The sequence below is a fragment of the Neopsephotus bourkii genome, unplaced genomic scaffold (genome assembly GCF_033783945.1).
Source record: "Neopsephotus bourkii isolate Nb327-2 ecotype Australia unplaced genomic scaffold, CSIRO-AGI_Nbou_v1 NB_1279, whole genome shotgun sequence".
In the NCBI taxonomy this organism is placed as follows: domain Eukaryota; kingdom Metazoa; phylum Chordata; class Aves; order Psittaciformes; family Psittacidae; genus Neopsephotus; species Neopsephotus bourkii.
Window position 1 is genome coordinate 1,663,934 of NW_026901764.1, and position 21,158 is coordinate 1,685,091.

At 42.1% G+C, this 21,158-nt stretch overlaps 1 protein-coding gene across 4 annotated transcripts in view; it reads right to left on the reverse strand.

Annotated features, from left to right (window-relative positions):
• EPHA4 (EPH receptor A4) overlaps positions 1 to 21,158 on the reverse strand; it is a 225,955-nt gene that overhangs the window by 61,598 nt on the left and 143,199 nt on the right. For all 4 annotated transcript variants that reach the window (XM_061365138.1, XM_061365137.1, XM_061365139.1 and 1 more), the window contains one exon: positions 1,566 to 1,721. In XM_061365138.1, the coding sequence (XP_061221122.1) occupies positions 1,566 to 1,721 (156 nt within the window). The remainder of the gene's footprint in view (positions 1 to 1,565; positions 1,722 to 21,158) is intronic.

The window sequence follows — 21,158 nt, forward strand, 5'->3', positions numbered from 1 at the left end:
AGTTAAATTCAACCAGTTGATTACTAATTTGATTTCAATTTGGTCAGGGTATCTCTCACTAGGACTAGGGCTTTATGAGAAACTTTTGCTGGTATAAAATTATTTAGGGTGTAGCTTCCAAACAATAGTTTTATCACTGTAAGAAGACCTCTTTCCTATCAAAATGGTCAAACTTGAGATCTTCTTGTGTAAATTATACTATAGAAAGCATCTACATACCTATTTTAGCAAATTTTCACCATACAGTTAGACCTTCATCTCCAGTCAATTTTTGGCAAGGGATAGATATACAAACTTCTCTTCTTTCCTACTAAGCAAAAGGCAGCTGCTCCTGGCTATGCCCAGGCCTGCTTAAACACCAACCAGAAAAACCTCACAGCTGAAAAGATCACTGAAGAAGAGCTGGAGTCAAGGGGGTGTGGGGAAGGGATGAGTGCTGGCTTAGTTATGGACATACTTTGTTTCTGCCTTGTAAGGGAGAAATTAAGATTTAAATAAATGTGAATCATCTCTCCAAACCGAATTTGGAATATATTAAAATGTTACAAAAGAAATATCTCAGCCTTGTCCCGCTCACAGACACACATACATCCTCTACATAAATATACAGCTGAACTCCAAAAATCTGGAAGCATTTCCAACAGCTTTCAGGAAAAACCACAAATGGATATCCCCTGGTAAAATACAGCCCTTTCGCTTACTGTTTCAAACTGCCCTATTCCTATAGAATTGAAAACTGAAGAACTAGATGATCACGATTTAACACCAGGGCATGCCTGGAATTCCCAGGTCTTCGGCTGAGTGCGCCATTAGCCAACACATAAGACAAGGAGTTGTTTCAGCAACCCTGTGAGTGTACTCAGTGCAGTACATTGTTTGTTCTCCCTGCTGGAAGTATTTTGGTAGAGCTATAGCAAATTCCATTTGCTGTACATGCTATATTTATCTACAAAGGATAAAATAAACCGTACTTTGGTGTTTGTTTCATTAAGGTTTAAGATTTCTTACCACCACCCTTCCAGATAAGCATTTTTATGTTCCTAACTGTAACCAGCCATATTTTGAGCAAATTAGATACATAAACTGATTATAAATATTACCCATTTACACTAAGGCACATGATTATGAGAAAAGCTTCCATAATTTCTACAAATACCAGTATTTAAAGAGACGAAAGGTGATGTAATCACTGGACAGGCCCCCACACTGGAACATCAACCTGTATTTTATTTCCAGCTCTGTTACTGAGGTGTGCAAGCCACTCTTCTTTTGCAGCTTTGTCTCCTCCCAGTCTCCTGATTTATTTATTTAGACTGTAAGAAGCTCTCAAGGGTCAGTGCAGCCATGTCACTGTTGGGAATTCAGGGCAGAGAACTGATGCTTTCTTTCCCAGAAGTGAGCCAAAATGCTAACCACCTGCAATGGGCTGTAAGAGCACTGAATACTGCTCTCAGAAGCAGGACATAGGTCTCTGGTCAATACTTCCTATATATATGGTGAAAGAAAGACAGGAGAAGAAATGGATAATAATAAAAGGGGAAAAGACTGTTCAAAGACCAACTTACGAGTGCATGGCATGGAGGCTGCATCATTTTCAGCTCGGAAAAAGCCCCGGTCGCAGGTGCAGGAGGTAGAGCCTTCCCAGATGGAGTAGCTGTGAGGCGGGCATTTGGCACAAGCAACATCTGTTGAGAGAGCCTTGTAGTATCCGATTTTGCAAGCTAGATGGAGGAACAGGAAGGAAGAGTGTTACTTGCCCAGGCTGTGATCCTAAATTGCTAGCTTACTTATTCAAAATCAAGGCAGGAGACATTTCAGAGAGATCTAATGATGTCCTCTTAGCCCCAGGTGAAGAATTAACAATGATGACACCCTTAATGAGTAATCCTATGTCAGGGGATACTGATTTCTAATTGCAGCAAGAGCCATTTTAAAAGCTGGCTTGGAGATGGTAAAAAAAAAAAATTATACTCTTATATTGGCACTGCCAGAAAATCAGCTGCCTCTTTGTGCTTACTGTGGAGTTGCATGCTGTTTAACCCATGTCCACCTGCATTCAGGCACACACACAGAGCACGACAAAAGGGGCACAATTGGTTTATTCTATGACCACTTAAGGAATGGCAGCTGACAGTCAGACACTGCCAATTTTTAAGAGGGACTGGGACAGGAACCCACTGCAATTGGCAATGAGGCCCCAGCATAACATGCCCGGAAATGGCAAGTCTTCCTCCTGGCAAGGCAGAAGTCATTTAGCTCTTTATCCCCAAGAGAGGAAATCAGCAGTGTTCTCCCCTCCTTGAAACCATAGCATAGCAGTTAAGTGCACCACTGCCACCAGGTTCCACATGCAATCAGCAAACTTTCAGTGACATCATCCTTATAAATGCAATGTTTACACGAATGGCTACTTTTACATAGCTTTGAAAAAATGCATTAACATCATTAATAACACATTTTCATAGTGGCTAACAGGTATGTCATCCTAGAAATTTCTCCTTGGCTAGAGATAAAAGCCCACCCTCACCACCAGCTTGCAGCATTACGGAGAATAGAGAAAATACCCAGGCATGCAAACATGTAAACAGGAAAGGTTATTCCCAGGATTTACTGCATAACTCACTCTCACATCTTATCATGTATCAACGACACTACCTCTTGTGTTCTGCTACACACAGACTCCAGTACAGGGGGTGCAGACCTCTGCACAGCTGAAGCTCACTCCTACTTTACCCTTGCCTTAGTTCTCCTTGTTCTTTCTCTCCTTTTCTTATTAAGCCCTCCAATGGGAAATGGAGGATTTCAACAATGCATTTTTAAAACAGCAAGTTACTCCACTCTTATTAACTAAAGCCATTATGGAATTTCCTTAACGAGTCCTAACTTTATGATGTGCCATGAGCCATCTGTAAGAGCACCAGGAGATCGGTCCGCTTTCGCTGTGTCTGTCGCTGGACCAGAGGATGATATAAAAACACACTGCTCAAGTGACTGAGATTTACGCTTCCAGAATTTACATGTGTCACATTATTAGATAAGGTTCAACCTAGAAGGTGCTTTTTGGCCATGCTTCAAATGTCCTTGGGGTTTTGATTAAAACCGGAAACCACAGCTTTGTAGGAAGAATCAGAGGTCAAAACCAGCCTCCCCACATCAGAGACAATTAGTCCCTGAACACAAATACAAACCCACTGGGTATAGCCAGGCATTTGCAGTACACAAAGACATGTAAATCACCTTATTCTGGTTGTGATGTGAATTGCCCAGAAATAAAAATAAAATTAAAAAAAAGAAAAGGAAAATTACCTTTCATTTTTGGATATGATCTGCAGTACCTGGTGAGTGACCTGTACTATCATTACATGTCCTCTTGTGCCCTGTTTAACAACAGCAGCAGTCAAGTTGCAGATACTGATCTGAGAAATTATTCCTGGTTTTCACTGTCACAGCTCAGATCAGAAATATACCCAAGCCTGTATATGAACAGGGCAGTCATAGCTTTCTGCCATATACAAATACAAGGCATGGAAAAACAGAACAAGAGAAGACACCGGGCTGGCTGCTGTTATCCACCAAATTATTTCTATTCTTCAAGGCTTTTAAAATAAAACATGGAAACTAACATTACTGTTAACACAAACATCATAGTTCACGGAAATTACTAAATGAAGGGCTGACTTTAGCCTGTTTAGTATTAAAATACTTAGATGATAAATATTGGGAGATCCTGCTCAGGCTGTAACATGATCTTGGAAAGGTAGGAAAATGTCAGAGGTAAAGATTTTTGCAACCATTCCTCCTCACTGTCTTTTCAGATGTGGTGGTTTAAAGGGAATAGACAGATTCAGTGGATACTGCAAGGTCAACAAACAGTCTGTAATTCAAGGATTTTTTTTTCTTCCTCATGCAGTGTATTTTGTTTTCTACTATATTAAGCAAAGATCATTAATATTTCAAGAGGTGAAAAAAGCTCTTCAAATGCAGTGGCTGCTCCTAAAGCAAACACAGCCATTTTCCTTCAAAACCCACCTACTCCTGAACACTTGGGTTTCCTTCATTTTAGCATGGTCAGAGATTCACCACATTTCAGCACATGGCATAAAAGGACATTAGAGAATTTGCTGCATTAAACCAGTAGCGCTTTGCCCTTAACAGCTTCATGATACCGTCACTTAAAAACTCGAATCTAATCCTGTAAAAGCTGTTCTTAGCATGAAGAGCTGCTGACACACCTATTACAACCAGTGCCTGCTAAGGCTACGGATGGGCTTTTTTTTTGAAAGCTGATGATCTAGTAGGCAAACAAGAAGCCTGTACAGAACCTGTTCCCTGAAAGTCTTTATTGCTTGCCCATGACAGATCTTCATGCGGCTCCCTTTCTAGGAGGGATTTGCTGTGTGAGATCCGGCATGAATGGAGTTCTTACAGAGTTTTCGAAAGATACCATTGTAAAAAGATTAGTTCACATGTGCAATGCAAACTTTGAATTCAGTTCCTTAGCTTTGCCTTAATTAGTTCTTTCTGTTAGGTTTGGGGCTTTTTTCTAAAGAGAGAAAAATCTTTTCTCGCATTCAGATCACCCACAAGCAGAACAATCATCTGCGCTAGATCCAAAGAGAATTCTCAAACAAATAATTTCAGCATGAAATAGCTCAGTTTTTCCTCAGGACAAATCACATTGATTTTAAATGGACATCAGATTGAAATAATTATGCTGAGTCCTAATGTTAAAATCTATTTGATTTCTATTTCTCTTAAAATGAGACAGGATTTGGCAAACATTTATGATAATTAATATATGCCTTTTTTAATTTATTTCTTAATTTACCAGAGTGATACATATCAAAACTGCAAAAATTGCTCTGAAGATTTATGGAACTTCAGTCAAATCTGGATGTCAGTTTTTCTGAAGCTGTATTTCAAACTCCCATTTTCCATTAAAATTCTGATTTTTTTTCAGTCACAGCTACAACAAAAAAAGATGTATTCGATTGTTTTTAACTATTTTTAAATAAGCCATGTTTTTTTCCGATTGGGGTTGGGTGTTTAAAAACATGACTCTTGCAAATTTAATGTTGTTAGAAAAAATCTCCCCATCCTTGCTCTTAAATTGTTCCTTTGTCCTTGCTGAAATGGCAACGAATCTTCATCAGAGTTTGGAAAAGGCCTGACATGCTTAATAGTTCTTAAAAGAAAAAAAAAAAAAGAAAAAAAAGAGTGTAATGTCTTGCAAAGGCTTCAAAACCTTCCCAATCTCTTTGTTGACATGTTCCTAAATCATTAAATATGCAGTGCACATCTTAAAAAATCCCAACAAGCTTCAAGCAGAGGCTTTAATAGTGCCATGGAGGCAGCACTCAGCTCTTCATCAGTGAGAAGGCTAAGCAGGAGTCTGAGCCAGGGAGGAAAAGAGACCCTGGAGCAAGGTGGGCCTGAACTGTGAGCAGAAGATGGGATGCGGAAGGTCCAAGCAAGCCAGTCCTGAGCTAACAGCTGTTGGGAAGCAGCTCCGGAAGCAGCTCCTGCAGCAGCCCTTGCAACTATGGATGAAGGCCAGAAGTTTCTAACTGCTGCCTCAGCCACTGCTAAAGAGAAGAGCTCACAACCAATACTGATATCCATATTAGGAGCTACTAAAGAGAGTGCGGTGAATAAACAAGCACAGAAATATGGTTTTGCTCAAGTAAATCTAGTTAAGTCAATGAACATGTCATAGAATAGTTTGGGTTGGAAGGGACCTTAAAGTTCATCTGTTCCAAACCCCTTACCACAGGCAGGGACAGTTTCCACTACACCAGGTTGCTCAAAGCCCAGTCCAACCTGGGTTTGACTTCCAGGGATGGAGCAGCCACAACTTCTCTGGGAAACCTGTTTCAGTGCCTCACCACCCTTGCAGTAAAGAACTTTGATCTAAATTTACTCTCTTTCAGTTTAAAGTCATTCCCCCTTATCCTGTCCCTACAGCCCTTGTAAAAAGCCCCTCTCCAGATTTCCTTTAGGCACCCTTTAGGTACTGAAAGACTCTTATGAGGTCTCCCGGTAGTCTTCTGCCAGCCGAAAAAGTCCAGCCCAGCTGTCTCCATAGCAGAGGTGCTCCAGCCCTCTGATCATGCTCATGGCTTCCTCTGGACTCATTCCAATAGGTCCAGGTGTCTCCTGTGCTGGGAGCCCCAGAGCTGAACACAGCAGTGCAGGTGCGGTCTCACAAGAGCAGAGAATCACCTCACTCAACCTGCTGGTCATGCTAACTTATATTAGAACAAAATTTGACATAGACTTCCTAAAGTGCTTATTTGCAGCAGCAGCAAAAAACAGTGGGATGGCAGCCCTGTACAAGGGGAAGTATGGAAGAGGCACAGGGATGCTGGACTGCAGAGCTATCACCCTACATACAGATCCCTGTGCTAAAGGCTGTGATCTCAAAATGAGCTCTGCAAGAAAAAGCCCTTCAACCAGGAGAGGATCAGCAACCAAACACAAACCACACTCGTGCCTCACCTCTCCTTCCCAAGAGGGACCAGCACACATTTATTATCCCAGGCAAGTCAATAATATAGGTAAAAAAATCTGTGAAGTTAGCTGAAATTGCAGAAATTATGCATTTAATAGTTTCCATGTTTTGAAGCAGAAAAACATACCAGCTACTTACTCATGCAAATTTCACAGTTCCTCAAGATGCAATTTTGACACAAATCTCCCTCCACATGCAACAGAAGAGAGTAAACTTTTTTAAAGTAGCCAACCTTAATGACAAACCCTAAAATAGTTTTCTTGGTGAAATGAAGAACAAAGCAAAGAACTTAAGGTATTTCACTGTCAGACTCATAAATTGCAGTGAGAAAATAAATATGTGCTTAAAGACTTGAAAAAAATACTTTGATAGCGTATTTCATGTCTTTCATCACTGGTTATTTTTAATACAGCTCTTCCCTGTCTAGAAATATTTTAAGCTCATGTTTTAACTGCACCCTTAGGAACAAAAAGTTACTTCTATTTTTTGCCTCTAATGTTGTTCTTATTCTTTAAGAGGATGGATTTTCTCGCTCGGATGGTAACAAAACTACATCTGCCACATAAGCAGGCAGCATCTTCTCAGCTCTCTTTTACTGTTATTTCCATTTCTGAGCAGATTTTTGCGTGTTAATTATAGAACTCAATTGTTTGGATAGTCTCTTTTGATGAGCTTTCTGCCCTGCACCATGAACCCCTCCGTTATTGTACAGCTGTTTTGCTTCCAAATGCTCATCAGGGTTTTCTAATTGTCAAGCTGTCCCAGAAAGTCGTTCTTTTGACCTAAAAGTCAAAGAAAGGGTGTCACCCTTGTCTCCCAGACATGAATACCACAGGAGTCCTAGTGCCCCCCCCCAATACCTACGAGACAATGCCTTTCCAGATCATTGCCACTACAAGCATAATTGGGTTTTGGGTGAAATGAGAAGATTTTAAATAGGATGAATTAATGAGTTTCTTGTAAAATTAAGTCGTTCTCCTGGTCCAATCTAATTACTCAGTGTAATGCCCCTGAGGGTGATAAATAAAGATCCTTAGAAGCCAAGGAAAAAAAAAAAAAGGGGGGGGGGAGAGAAGAGAGAGAAAAAAAAAGCTTTCTCTTGAGCCTTTCTTAAAAGTCAAGTTGTGGAATTTGATGCAATATACCAAATGCTGTTTCCAAATAATGTCAGATTCCTTTGATGTTCACATTGTAAGATCTTTGCCTCCTGTTAATAACGACTGTAAGATTCAGAATTTCTTGAGATGCTGTATGATTGCTGCAAATTAAAAGGAGTTGCCCTTCTTTAACTTGCATCTCTGATGAGAAAACCAGCATTTCCACACACTAAGCATATAATTCTGTTGCATGAATGATGCAAGGAAACACAAACATAATCCCACTAGGGAAAGAGCCTAGACTGTTTGACTTCAGAACACTTTTATTCATGGCTGGTTACAAACCTGAGAAGTTCAAAACAGAAATAAAGGGACCATGGATGTACTATACACTATGATGTAAAATCCAAACTCTGTTTAAGCTGTGGGAACTGTGTATGTAGGTACACTTGGAGGAACACACACAGACCTTCTGTGCAGAACTACAGGTTTTCACACAGCCAATATGAACAAGTTTACAAAAAAAGCCATCTTTGTCTTTTTCCCCAGTGGTGCGACCTTGGCTGCAAGTCCACAACTTGTGCTGTGGTTTGTTGTTTTTAAACACGAGGGAGGGACTGACCCCATGATGACAGGAGACTTGCAGCCCTGGCAGGAGCGGAAGAAAGAACAACTGCCCTGCACAGCCCACAGTCGTGCTCCTCTGCTGGCTGTATTCGGCTTCCTCCGATGGCTCCTACAGCAGGCACCTGCAGTCTGGCTGCCAGTCGCTGCAGGTGATGCGACCTTGCTGCTGCTGCTGCTGACATCACGCCCACATCCCTCCCATAGCAAGCTGAAAGAGCACAGCCCCTCTCCCTCAGTGGCCTGGACAAGCCCAGCCTATGCGTCCAGCTGAGCCTTCTCTTCTTCAGGCTGAACAAGCCCAGTCTCAGCCTGTCTTCATAGGAGTGCTCCAGCCCTCTGATCGTATTTGTAGCCTCCTCTGGACTCTTTCCAACAGATCCATGTCCTGTGTTGGGGTCTTCGGGGCTGGATGCAGTATTGCAGGTGGGGTCTCAGGAGAGCAGAGTAGAGTGGCAGGATCACCTCCTTCGACCTGCTGGTCACGCTTCTTGTGATGCCTGCCTCATCCTTCCTTTTGGTGCCTGCAGAAGCAGGTGTCCTTCATATCCCTCACTAGGTCCAACTCCATCCAGGCTTTGGCTTTCCTAACTCCTCTCCTGCATCCTCAGGCAACGAGTAGATTATACAGTCCTCCTGGGTACTTCTCTTATGTTTCTGAGCTGTGCCAGGGGCTCCCTGCCCATCCACCCTCGCCTTCTGCTACACACCTGCTTTGCCTTCTGCAGCTGCAGCAGACTGTTTGTGTGCTTTCAGCAGCTTGTCCTTTACAATCCCACGTGGGCTTCTTCACCACACTCCTGACAAGCAAATTCCTGAACAAGCCAAAAACTGCTCTTCCGAAGGCCAGGGCTTTATTTTTTAAAATATATGTGAAGTCCAGTGAAACAGAACAGGAGAAATGAGGAAGTAGCTAGCTCAGCAAAGGGCTGAGCTAGGACAACGGCACAGGACATCTGATAACAGCAATCTGTTCAAGAGCATGCTACAGGCACAAGCAAAACTGCCAGGTGTATGATACAAGAACTAGAACAGCCTATTAAGCCTGGACAAGGAGGTTTTGTCCACCCAGCCATCATTTTCTTGATGCAGCCTTCAAAGTCAATTGTCAGGCATTTTTACCTCACAGCCCTGCAGACCGCATGCTGTTGCCACAGACCTGTGCCACCCCTGCCATCCAAATCCTCTCTGTAGGCACAAGCTTTGTATTTTTGGAGTTCCATTCCTAAGCAGTATCAGTTCTCCTGATACAATTTTATGCAGAGAAACTCTATACTTGTCTTCTACCGAAACTTTTCAAACCAACTTGTATCCCATACAAAAGAAATGTAATTACGCTGATAATTCAGTCCTTTTAAAAGCTGAAGCCTACTTATCAGTCACCCTTTTCTAAGGAAACTAGACAGTCAAAGGCATAGAAGAAATAATAAAATACATACACAATTCATATGTTAAATAAGTTCAATAGGCACATACATGGAAAAGCCCCAAAATGAAAAATTAGCTTTTATTCTTAGAAGTATTAGGAATTATTCTGAACTTTGCTACACAGCTGATAGATCACAACTGCTAAAAAGAAAAAACCTCTAAAAAAAAAATCATAAACATGAAAATTGCCTATTTCTATGAATTTATAGCTTATATATGCAACACCTATCTTTGCTATAGCTGTAGTACTGGGGGCAAAAAAGCTGGGGGTAAGTCTGACATTTTCCACATGATGATTGCTACTGATCTTTGACAGTGCCCTGATCTTACATTAGCCCTGCCAAAGCTGCTGGTATCCACTACCCCCAGCCCCGGGCTAGGAGGGCCAGCTGAAAAGTCTCATCAAGACATCGTAGAAGGAAAAAACAGCCCCCAGATAAAATATCTGCTGCACTGGGGTTTTGTCTGAAATTAAAAAGTAGAAACCTAAAATTCAGGGTCTGGGTGAAATAATTCTGACCGAAGAAAAAAAAAAACCAAAACGGATCAAAGCCCTTTTCTCAGCGAGAAGTCAGCACTTTCCACGAGGAATGAAATCCCAACCTGCTCTGCTCTCTACAGGAAGATATTTGCTAGGGCTTACAATCGCAAGTGAAGCGGCCGGCACTCCACCAGCCGGAAACAGAAAGGACTGTTTGTCCCTGTCGTGTCTCCAGGAGGTGTCCCTTTCATTCCTCCTGGAAAGTCCCTTCCTTTCCAAGAGGCTGGAGGATCCAATTCAGCAGAGTATTAAAACCACGCGTACCTTCATATTTAACTGCCTTAACGAAGAGGGATGTCCTGCTGAACGGGGGAGTTGGCACCACAGTGGCTTACATTTATAGTTCTATTGTTTTAAACGTTTAAACAACAAGCAGTTGCTCTGGTATTATAAAAACGCCTCTTCTCGGAGCCCACAGTTGAACGTCTGTGCCCTTTTTCACTGCAAGGAGTACTAACACACCTCCACAAGTGCCAGCACTAAGAGGATCTTTAAAATACTACTGTGAGAGTCAAATGTTCAGATGTTCTCCGTTTCGGAGTGCTCAGGCTGTCACTGTGCTCTGTCACAGTCTTCATCTAACTCCGAAAGTTTAATCACCTTTATACAAGCTGTGAGATTTAAGAGACTAATCAGTTTCAAATAATTACTCAATTAGAAAAACAAGTTGATGGTTTCCCTTGAACAGAAGCAGCACAAGGAAAATCACAAAACTAACAGATTTTTAAGCAAACCTAAGTTAAGGGTATTTGTATTTAAAAATAAAAGGAGAAAAACCAAACCAAACCATAGAAAATAATGAATTTTGTTCTTTTAGCAACTAAATTGGGGGGGGAGGGGAAGGAAGGGGGTGGAGGATGTAGAATCAGTACTGAAGTTTTACACTATACTCCAGTGAAAGCTGATTAATTGGCCTGAATCTCCACATTAACAGGCACTAATCCTCTTGTCAGGGGACCTGCTTACAAGCTTCTCTCCCCAGTCATGTAAAAGCACTGATGGGAACAGAGATCTGTTATCTCAAAGCACTGTCCAGCCAACCTGGGATTCTCTCTCTCATCTCCTAAACCTTAACAGCTCTGTATAGAGGCAGTTAAACTTCCAACATTAGATGAAGTCAGATAGAGCACAGTAGCAGTTTGACATGGAAAGGCCTAACAACAGCTCCGGTGTTGCTGTTTCAAATGTCTATTTGCTCCTAAAACAAGCATCAGATGGTGTCAGCTGAGGGTCTCAGACTCAGAAAAAGAGCGCACTCATAAGGTATTAAGGAGCATCCTACATGTTATTTTCAGTTATTTTACAAGTGCTTGTATTTTATACATGCTAGTGAGACACTGCAAGTTGGTTGAAACAAGTATTACATTAACACCCTTTAAGAAATTGTCTGTTGTCAAGAATTTGCGGATGGATCCTGTGTATAAAACCTTTAATGCTCTCTTTTGTGCAAGTGGAATTTCACTCTGCAGCATAACTTGGCATAGCTGCAGTGTTTTCTGCTACTGCTTGAACGTGTATCATGAGTGATGGAGCCACATCATGCCAGCAAACTAAAAACTGCAGTGTTTTTCTGGGATTTTTTTATCCTTGGGTTAACAGTGAACAGCCCAGAACAGAGTTCAAGCTCATGTCTCCAGAGCTATAGCAAGATGCCTTAATATGGTTTAATCATTACATCCTCTCTAAACTAAAATGGCTGTATGACATTATTTAAAAAAGAAAGAAAGAAAAGCCATTGTGGTCTCCCCAGGGAATTGCTTGACACAAAGGTTTTGGAAGATGCCTAAATATAGACAGTTCTGGTGAGATCTGGGTCTCTGCAAGATAACAACTCTGCACTATTTTTGACCGTTTAACAAAGATGCTGGGAACACAATGGCTTCAAACAAACAGGCTTTGGCTCTCCCCAGCACTACAGAAAATACAGAGGTGCTTACAGAATCACAGGATCATTTAGGTTAGAAAAGACCTTTAAGATTATCTAGTCCAACTATTAACCTAACAGCTACAAGTCCACCACTAAACCATGTCCCTAAGTGCTGCATCTACACCTCTTTTAAATACCTCTGCCTCTGAGAGACTCCCATCATCATCACTGTAAAAACTATCAATCCTCTACTAAGTAGTACATCAATCAAAATAGTGGCATGGAAATCATGATCCATTAAGTGCTTCACACTTGATTACCCATGACATTTTAGAGAGGGTCATACATTGATGAGTTGCTTCTCTCTTCTTTGCCCTTTGCTATTTGGAGTGCATGACTACTTTTTGTTCATTACTAATGCAAAGTTTAGCACAAAGCTTAATTCCAACAAGAGGAAAACAGCAGCTGAATTGTTTGTCTTTTTCCCCTTAAATTCGCTCAAGCTGTATGTTTCTTTATTCTACACAGATCACACCTTTTCAGAAAAAGTGTCAGATTATGGGTCACATGCAGGTGCACTCTTGTTTAAACATGGCATTTGCTACCAAAGACATCCTGAAAGTGGAAGACTCAAACCACCAGGATTTCACCAGATGGCTTTTTTCCTGATTCTATCCTACATGCAAAAACCAGTCTGAAGATTTGCTCCTCATTGAGCTAATTTAGAAAAACCCAAAATACACAGGGAGGCATCTGGAAGCCATCATTCTACATTTGTTCTCTTTTACAGCGTGATGCCTCACAATGAGGTGCAATCTTAGGGTTACAGGGGAGACTGAAACAGTCACCCAAGTGTAATTCCTGGCTGTGTCACAGAGGCAGAGGACAGCCTGACCTTCCTCTGGCATTCACAGGCACAGTGTGTATCACAGTATTAACAGGAAAAAATCACCCATTTCCTTTCAGCTCAGCTAGCCTCACCCTCTGCTCAGTAACATCCAGTTCATCTCCCTGAGGATCATGGGAGATCCCCAGACATGGATTACCCTTTCTCACAGAAGTTAATGGCAAGAGAGACGCAGGGAGCAGGAGAAGAGAAAGCAGAGCTATTCTGTTGGACCCCCTAAACTACACAGACACCCAGAGCATAAATACTTAAGTATGCTTGCCTCAGTTTATCCACTTACCAAGTGGCAATAAAATTCACAATAGATACATCTAAAGCTGTTGTGAGGTTTAATTAAGCAATAAGTGCATATAGAGCACTTGGAGATCTCCAGATAACAAGGTACCTGTACAAGAGAGGAGGTGATTTCTTTTGATGAAAAAAAAAAAAATCTTATGACAACAACCTGGCAAACCCAGCAGGGAATATCCAGGGCTGTCTCAACTCTTTTTACAGCCTTGGTAGAGGAAGCTTGTGGAGACTGTTTACACGCACTTCTGCATCACAGGCTTTGGCAGGATGTTTGAGAGGATGCAAAGAAATGACTGGATAGGCTGAGCACTCAGAGCTGTGAAATACAGTCCCTATTTAAAAATCAAAGAGCTGGGAATCTGCTCCTGTCAACAAGCCTTTCAATAGAGAAGAATAATTTAGCAAGAATAGATGAAATCTCCCACCTTAGGGTGATCTGGGTGGCTGTGAGGAGAAATGCGTTTTGGCATATAGTTCCCACATTCTTTTGTTAAACTTCTGTTGTCTGGGAAAGAGCAGAGTGCCAGAAGCCCTTGCAGGTGAATACCTTGGCTGTTTCAAGCTCACTTGATTCAGAGTGATAGCATGTTTATCTAGATGTTTGGGAAGTTATTAATGAGATCAGCAAATCCCTTCCATGTATAAATTACAAATCACCTTCAGCAATGCCATGTAAATTATCAAGTCAAGTGAGAACATGCTTATTTATCTGTGACAGTCTTTTATCACCAATAAATAAAAGCAAGAGAGGGAATTATCTGGGGAGAAGTGTATCACTCACAGCACTGAAGAGCAATCTGTTAGGTCAGGAGTGGAAACACCAGTGCAGCAAACCCCCTGTTACGTTGCCTATCACGACCATCCTGAAGGAGATGCCAGCAGTGGCACTGTGCCAATCTAGTAGTAGGAAAGCAGCACACTTGCTGTCCAGGCTGCTGACTCTCTTTCAGAATGGTTTCTACCACACTAGTGCATCAGCACTTGCTCTGCAGAGAGCAGATGTCTCCCCCAAGCCGACACTCACTGCCTCTTCTCATCACCACACCTCCCTGCAGAACAAAGACACTGGATATACAGAGCCTGGTCTGGGGGACCTGTTTCAGCAGCCCCAGCAAGCAAGAGATTCAGAAAAAGAATAGCCGGAGAAATACCAGTTTTATGAGCAGCTGCTGCAAGTTCTGGAGAAGAATTACAACTTTAGCTGGACTTGGCTTTTAAATCCTATCCTATCCTGAATTCGTAAGACACATCATGCACTAATTCCTTTCAGCTGATTTATGGCATCTTTGCACCACAGCTCGGCCTGCCCTACTTTGAGGTCCAGATAACCCACAGATTTACAACACAGCTGCTGCTCTAAAAGTACAGGATTTGGCCCGGTTGTGCAATGGGCATATCAACTGGTAAAATTTGAAAGAAGGTTTGGTTTTGGAGGCAGTCATTTGATGAATGCTTTAAACCAAGCTTTCTTAAAGAGTTCTGCAGAAAGCTTCCTTTTGCATGAAAAGGTACTTAAAAAAATGTATGACATGAAATAAAATCCTGGGGAAAAGAACTGCAGAAACTGATGTTACGTATGAGCAAAAATAGTTGCGATAGGTCTCTTTTCCTGCACCTTAGCCTTTGTCAGGCAATGCCAGGAAGGCTCTCAGCAGACACACCTGTGAGCTGGTGGAAATGATGAATTAGGAGAGTAGGTGGTTGTGGTTCTCTGCTTACTCCAGGTGAAGCATCCAGAATATGAATCTACCCATACTAGAGCAAAACTGCAGTGGCCGAAAGCATACATGGTGGAAGTGCTTATTGCTCCTGTGGGAGATGGAGCTCGCACTCTAGGTGCTGCAGGAAGCACCGCTAACCAAGGCGTGAGATAAGGCAGCTTCAGGAGAAGGCCAGCTGTGGCATAAGGAACAAGCCCCCCAGCTGACCCAATCACTAAAGCAGATGACTTCTCACTCAAGTAACTGGGTTAAAGCTAGCCAGTGCTTCAAGGAACAAAGGAAGGGTTTCTTCCCTCTCTGGACACAGGTCACTGGAGGCCACTCCTATCCCTGGCAGGGCAGTGGCTGAGCCGGCCCAGCAAGGCTTTGCCACATTGCCCTGAGCCTGCTGCACCCCCGGCCACCAGAGCAGGTACCCAGAGGGCACACCCAATGGGCTGGGATACAGGTCAGGACACAGCCCAGCCTGCAGAGCCCTTACCCCGGTAGTGGTGACGCACCAGAAGAAAAGCTTCCGTTCAAATTCCTGCCGGATGTCGTACAGCTGCTAATGAGGAGAAAGTGACAGAACAAACACAGTTTTGCTCCTAATCTGGAAAAGTATCCATCTCCAACAAAACTATTGGCAAATAAAACTAACAATAACATCCTATTTTGGCTCAGAGGCCCTCATGGCTGGCATGGTAGAGCTATTATTTAAATATCTACATGATATATAAATCAGTGCAAGATAATAAACAAAGAATTTAATTGTGGTAACCATGGAACTATTTAGAAATGGCCAAAAGCACCACTGACTTCAGTCCAGGCCACAAAAATTCACTCTAGCAAAGAAAACTGGCTGTAAGTCTTACTGAGGCTTCACATGCTCTAGAGCTGATGCGTGACTCATGTCCGCCCTGATCGCCCGCGCTCCTCCTGATAAGTTATCTTATGAGTGCTCCTGTTATCTACTCTCACTAAACCATATCAAGACTTAATTTTGCCACAGCAATTAACAGAATGCTATCAGCAGCATCCAAATTGCATCTAAGATCATTTAGGCGAATGAGGTATTAAAATACTGTTGACAAGGGGATGTGACACCAGTTGAACAAATATCCTTGGGTATGCAAGACTGTTTTCAGCACAGAGTCTGACGCAGAAACATTCCCCTTTTTCTCTCTGCCTCAGTCACCTATCAGTGGATTCACCCTCAGCTACAGAAAACCACCCTGCAAAAGTCCACTGCCTTCCTGGTGTTCTGTGACTATCAAGTTTCACAGTAAGGCACCATGCAACTACAGACAGATGACCACCAAGAGCAGTCCCAGCAGGTATCTACAGCCACTAAAGACTTCTCCCCTGTGCCCACCACACAGAAAGGCTACTTGCACTCTGCCTTTGCTCACCAAAACCGAGTTCACTGAGAATTTGTTAGGTTGCCCCAGCCAGACGTGATTCAAAGATCACCATTTGCTTGAATTTCAAGTATTTTGCCACTTGATTACCAAAATCTTTGTTAGCCTATCAAAAATACACAGAACTTGTTCTTTAAAAACTAATCCTCAGATCAGCATATTAGTTTTCCATGCTCCTTATTTGCAAGTACTTAGCACTTTTTCTTGCGTGTATTCATTCATTAAGAAATATAAACTCAGATAAATAAACCCAAGATTTTTTAACAAAACCAAACCACAAAATTTGTACATAATCAAGACTCGAAGGAGTTAAGCAGAGCAGGAGGAAAAATACTGGCTGCAATGAATTAGTTGTGGCATATCCCGTTTATTTTCTAGACATATTTTTCCTATGTGGAGGTGCAGCTGAACAGCAGCCACTAATGGGTCAGTAAATTTGCACTGTACCAGGCAGAGCCCAAATACTTGAGATGAGCAACCGACTGGGCAAGAGGGGAGATGGTTATTTCACCATATTTTATTCTTATGCATGTGCTTACATTTTGTGAATGTGCTATTTATTTTTTTTGAGTTCTTATCATGGGACATAAACAATTTTTTGAAAGACCTTTATGAACATCATTTGTCAACATTAAGTTGACAAATAAGGTTTTGACATTGCAGCTGCTTAGTGACTTTATTTTGTTCAGCTGCACAGCAATTTTAGAGGAATACAGGGCTCCAATATATAACTAAAGAAGAGCAAATTCTAGGCCTAAATTAGATGTCCCCTACCCAGATTGCCTTAGAACAACAAGGAAAGAATGAAAATCATTCCCACATTGGAACAGTTATCCTGGACTCACACATGGCCTTAAAAATTAGCTCCCCAAGACCCCTTGCTGAAGGCTTCCCAGGTCCATGGAAGTGAAACAGGAACCTCTGTGCTGGAGCTATGTCCTGCACTGCCCAGCGAGAGCTCATGGGCTGGGGGTACCCAGCTGCATTCCCTCCCTGCTGTGCATGGGACCTCAGACAGAGACCAAGGAAGCCCAGTCAGTAAGACAGAGCCCCTGCCCTGGTATATTAAAAAGTTTCCCAGAACTGGTGTTAAGGCGCAGCCTCGGTATCCAGATACTTTAATAGTTACCTGAACATGCACAGGGCTGCGCTGACTCATAAACCAACTGCACTCAAAATTCTGCAACTGGGGATTAAATGCTGCCTCAGAGCTCGTTCACCTTGTTACACACACAGAGCCCATGACAAAAAACATTTGCAATTCAAATCACTCACAGATTCAAGGTCAGATTTCTTTCAGTTTCAAGAATTCTTCCTATGTGCAAAGTCTAAAGTACTGATACCAACAGACTGATTTTTTAGCGTCTACCTCAAGAAAGCCAAGATGAAGGCTATCATTATTTCAGCTTCTTGAGGGGGACTTCCCTGTCAGTGTGCGTTAGGGACTTGTTAAACAAAATGTTTTGCAGTAAATCACATGGAAATGTGAACTCAGCAAATGCCAGAGGCAATGACAGGCGGATATAAATGACAATTAAAAAGGTGTGTCCAGATGCTTGAGGTATGAGCCATGATAAAGTGCTTGTGAAATTTCACCTGCCTGGATTGGGACAGAGGTTGTGGCCTTCAGAGAAGAAAAAAAAATAAAATATCAGACGTGCTAATTAAAAAGAAAACTAAACGTCTGAACAGTCATCCAAATATTCCAGCCTCAGCAGGGAATAGAACCTACAGATTGTGGGAATTAGTCTGAATCAGACCTCACTAAATGGTCACAGCAAGCCTGGAGAAAGACACTACAAGCCAATGGTCACTTAGCTGGCAAGAAGGCAGAATTCTTTTCACCTAATCATTCATTTGCACAGACAGCTTCTAAAATGGATTTAGCAGATCTGTTCACCTCCTCTGAGCTGCTTTTTTTGGCTTTTTACAAAATATATGGAGCTGATCACAATCCTTGCAAATTTTGAGAAAGAAAAGCAGACAGACATATACTTCAGCTGATTAAATGTTTAACATTAACAACATCCATTACCATCACCAGCAGCTAGAGATGACTAACAAAGAACATGAAATCACATTAGTGCATTCAGCAAACCTTCAGAAAATGCCACTTTTCACAGTCAAAAACAGCATACCTTACCAGCCCAGATTTCATCAGCCCATTCTGTCAGCAGTAAAAGCTGTTTCTAGGCCACAGCGTTTTCCATTAAGGCAATCTGATTTGCCACTGCATTTTCAGAAAGCTAAGGTGAATGTGTGATACTGAGAGAGGGCAGCGGGTAATCCAGAAATGAAACTCCTCATGTAGGGCAAGGTCAAAGAACAGCTGCCTATGGAAAACCCCACACAGAGGGATTTGCATACCACATTCTAGCTGTGTATTCCCAGGAGCTTTGTAGCAAGGATATTTTAAATAAACAGTAATATATTTCTCAACAAATGATTTAAAAGCATGGAGATAATGACTTCTCACGTGGCTTTATTACTGACTGCTTACAAATACATCACCTGGCTAGTTTTATTTCCCATATTTGTTGATCTTCAAGAAGTCCTGATTATTACTCACATTGTTCTGAGAATCATATCTGTTTCTACTACCAGAGAATAGAAAACAAGCCAAAATAAAACACAATGGTATTTATGCAGCTACTATGTAATAGTTACTTAAGATAAAATCCTGCCTCCATGTTTCTAAGAACTGTGGTACTATTTAAAAGTAGTGGCGAAAAAGCTGGTGGTGGTTTTTGATAGAGACAACTATCATTCATAAGCAACCAGTGAACTAAACAAAAATTAACAAGCTCCATAAAGCAATTAAAATCCAAAGTGTAAAGTAGATGTAATGACTCAACAGCCTGATCACTACTCTCATAAAACCAGCCTAATAACACACAGTCTGAGTCTCCTCACATTGACATCAACATAAATTTAAGTAGCAAATTGAAATTCTCATCATTAGTGGAGTTTCACTGACATAAAAGTTGCAAGGCAGGAGAAGCAAACCCAAGGGCTGTGCACTGAGAAGACTCACAAGAAACCAGATTTGTGCATTGCACTAAATCTCTTTGTTGGTTATGTTAGGTGTCACTTTATGGGACAGAGGCCAGCTATCAGCAGTTTGCTGCATGAGCTGCACACTGTGCGTTGTTTGATCAAAATGTCACTCTCTAAAGACAATTAAGTGGGCACTGCCACTCGCATCTTCGAATCTAAGCACATCCTTCCTGGCAATGTCTGGAATGGTGATCCAAGTATTCTCCTGTCGGTTTATAAGAAAACCCAACACACACACAACCCTAACCCCAAACCACAGAGGGAAAGAACAGCACATAAGCTCACAGTTTTTGCATTTTTAAACCCATCTTATTACTGGGAAGACAGCCCTCCTCCCTCCATACCCCTTCTGTACTGGCAATAGTAATAGCTTACAACTTGTGTGGGATTCAGACTTAAAAGTTCATTCTCATTCTAGACTTGTAGCCAGCTGAAGTTTTAAAGATGTTGTAAGACTCAGTACAATAAAACAACTGTCCTTGGTCTCCCAGATAACAAGCAAGGCTTTTTTTTTTGGTGTTTAAAATAATCAATATGCATTCCATGCATATTTAAAGACATCTTTGTATTGTTTCTTTGTAAAGACAACTTTGGGTCTCACAAAAGAGGCTGTTCATGGTCTTCGGTAATGCAGAGTATATTAATTGGGCAATACCTCACAGTTATTTTGGAATGCTAATTCGGACAGGCCATGGCTCTCACTGCACTGACTGGTCACTTGCTGCCTCTCTAGAGGGATGGCAGTGAATTAGGAACACAACAGCATGTTTGTGAGGTAAATTTCAAATATGCTCGGGTATGACAGCACAGTTTAGTAGCACCCCTGAACCACAAAATCTAGTGGGTTGCTATTTAACAACCTAGTTTATGCGCCAGATGTCACTGATAGGTTGAGATCAACTTTTAACTTGGGATGGAGGAAGAGAGTTCAAAAATTAACTAGCTACTTCCTGCCAACATCCGTCATCAAGCCCTGCCAGGAATGAAGCAGCTATTATTCACTGCTTATGCAGCTCATATCAAAGTTAGCCCTCAAACTCATGATATTAAAGAGTCCATGCTACATAGTAATTTGGGACACCACCTGCCTTCAGAAAATGTAAGCAGGATGCTTAAGCAAATAGAGCAACCCATGAATCAGAAACTTCCACAGCTTGGTTTGAACAGAGCAGCTCAAAGCAGCCAAGGATTTGCATGAATGCCACTGCACCCTTCCCTTCCACCCCCCCTGAGGCTGTGCCCCCAGCAGTGCCTGGAGGGACGCTGAGGAGGGAAAGTTGAGCATGGCTCAAGCATCACCTTGCAGTACAAGCAACTGAAGGAAGCAGAGTGGAGCAGTACCCCTCTGAAGTTGGAGATTTCTCGAGCCCAAAGCCCCACGATTAAATGAGGCAGCCTCAGGCTTCTTATGTGTGCTCATTGGCACTGGTTTCTCAGGACCATAAACCCCCACTGAAGCCATCTACCTCCTTCATTACTCTTGGCACTGCAGATGCTGACTAAGCAAGGCCCCAGGGAGCTTAGGGCTGAGGATAGCCTTGTGGGAAGAAGCTTCCAAATCCACTCTTTAGCAAAGCCTGGTCCATAATTCCCTTCCTTTCAGTATTCTCCAGACCAGGAACAGCATTAATCAAAGACCTTTGCTGTCCTTAACAGTTTAAGTACCTCAATTTGCCCAGCTTATTTTGTCCCAGTACATCCAACAGCTACATAA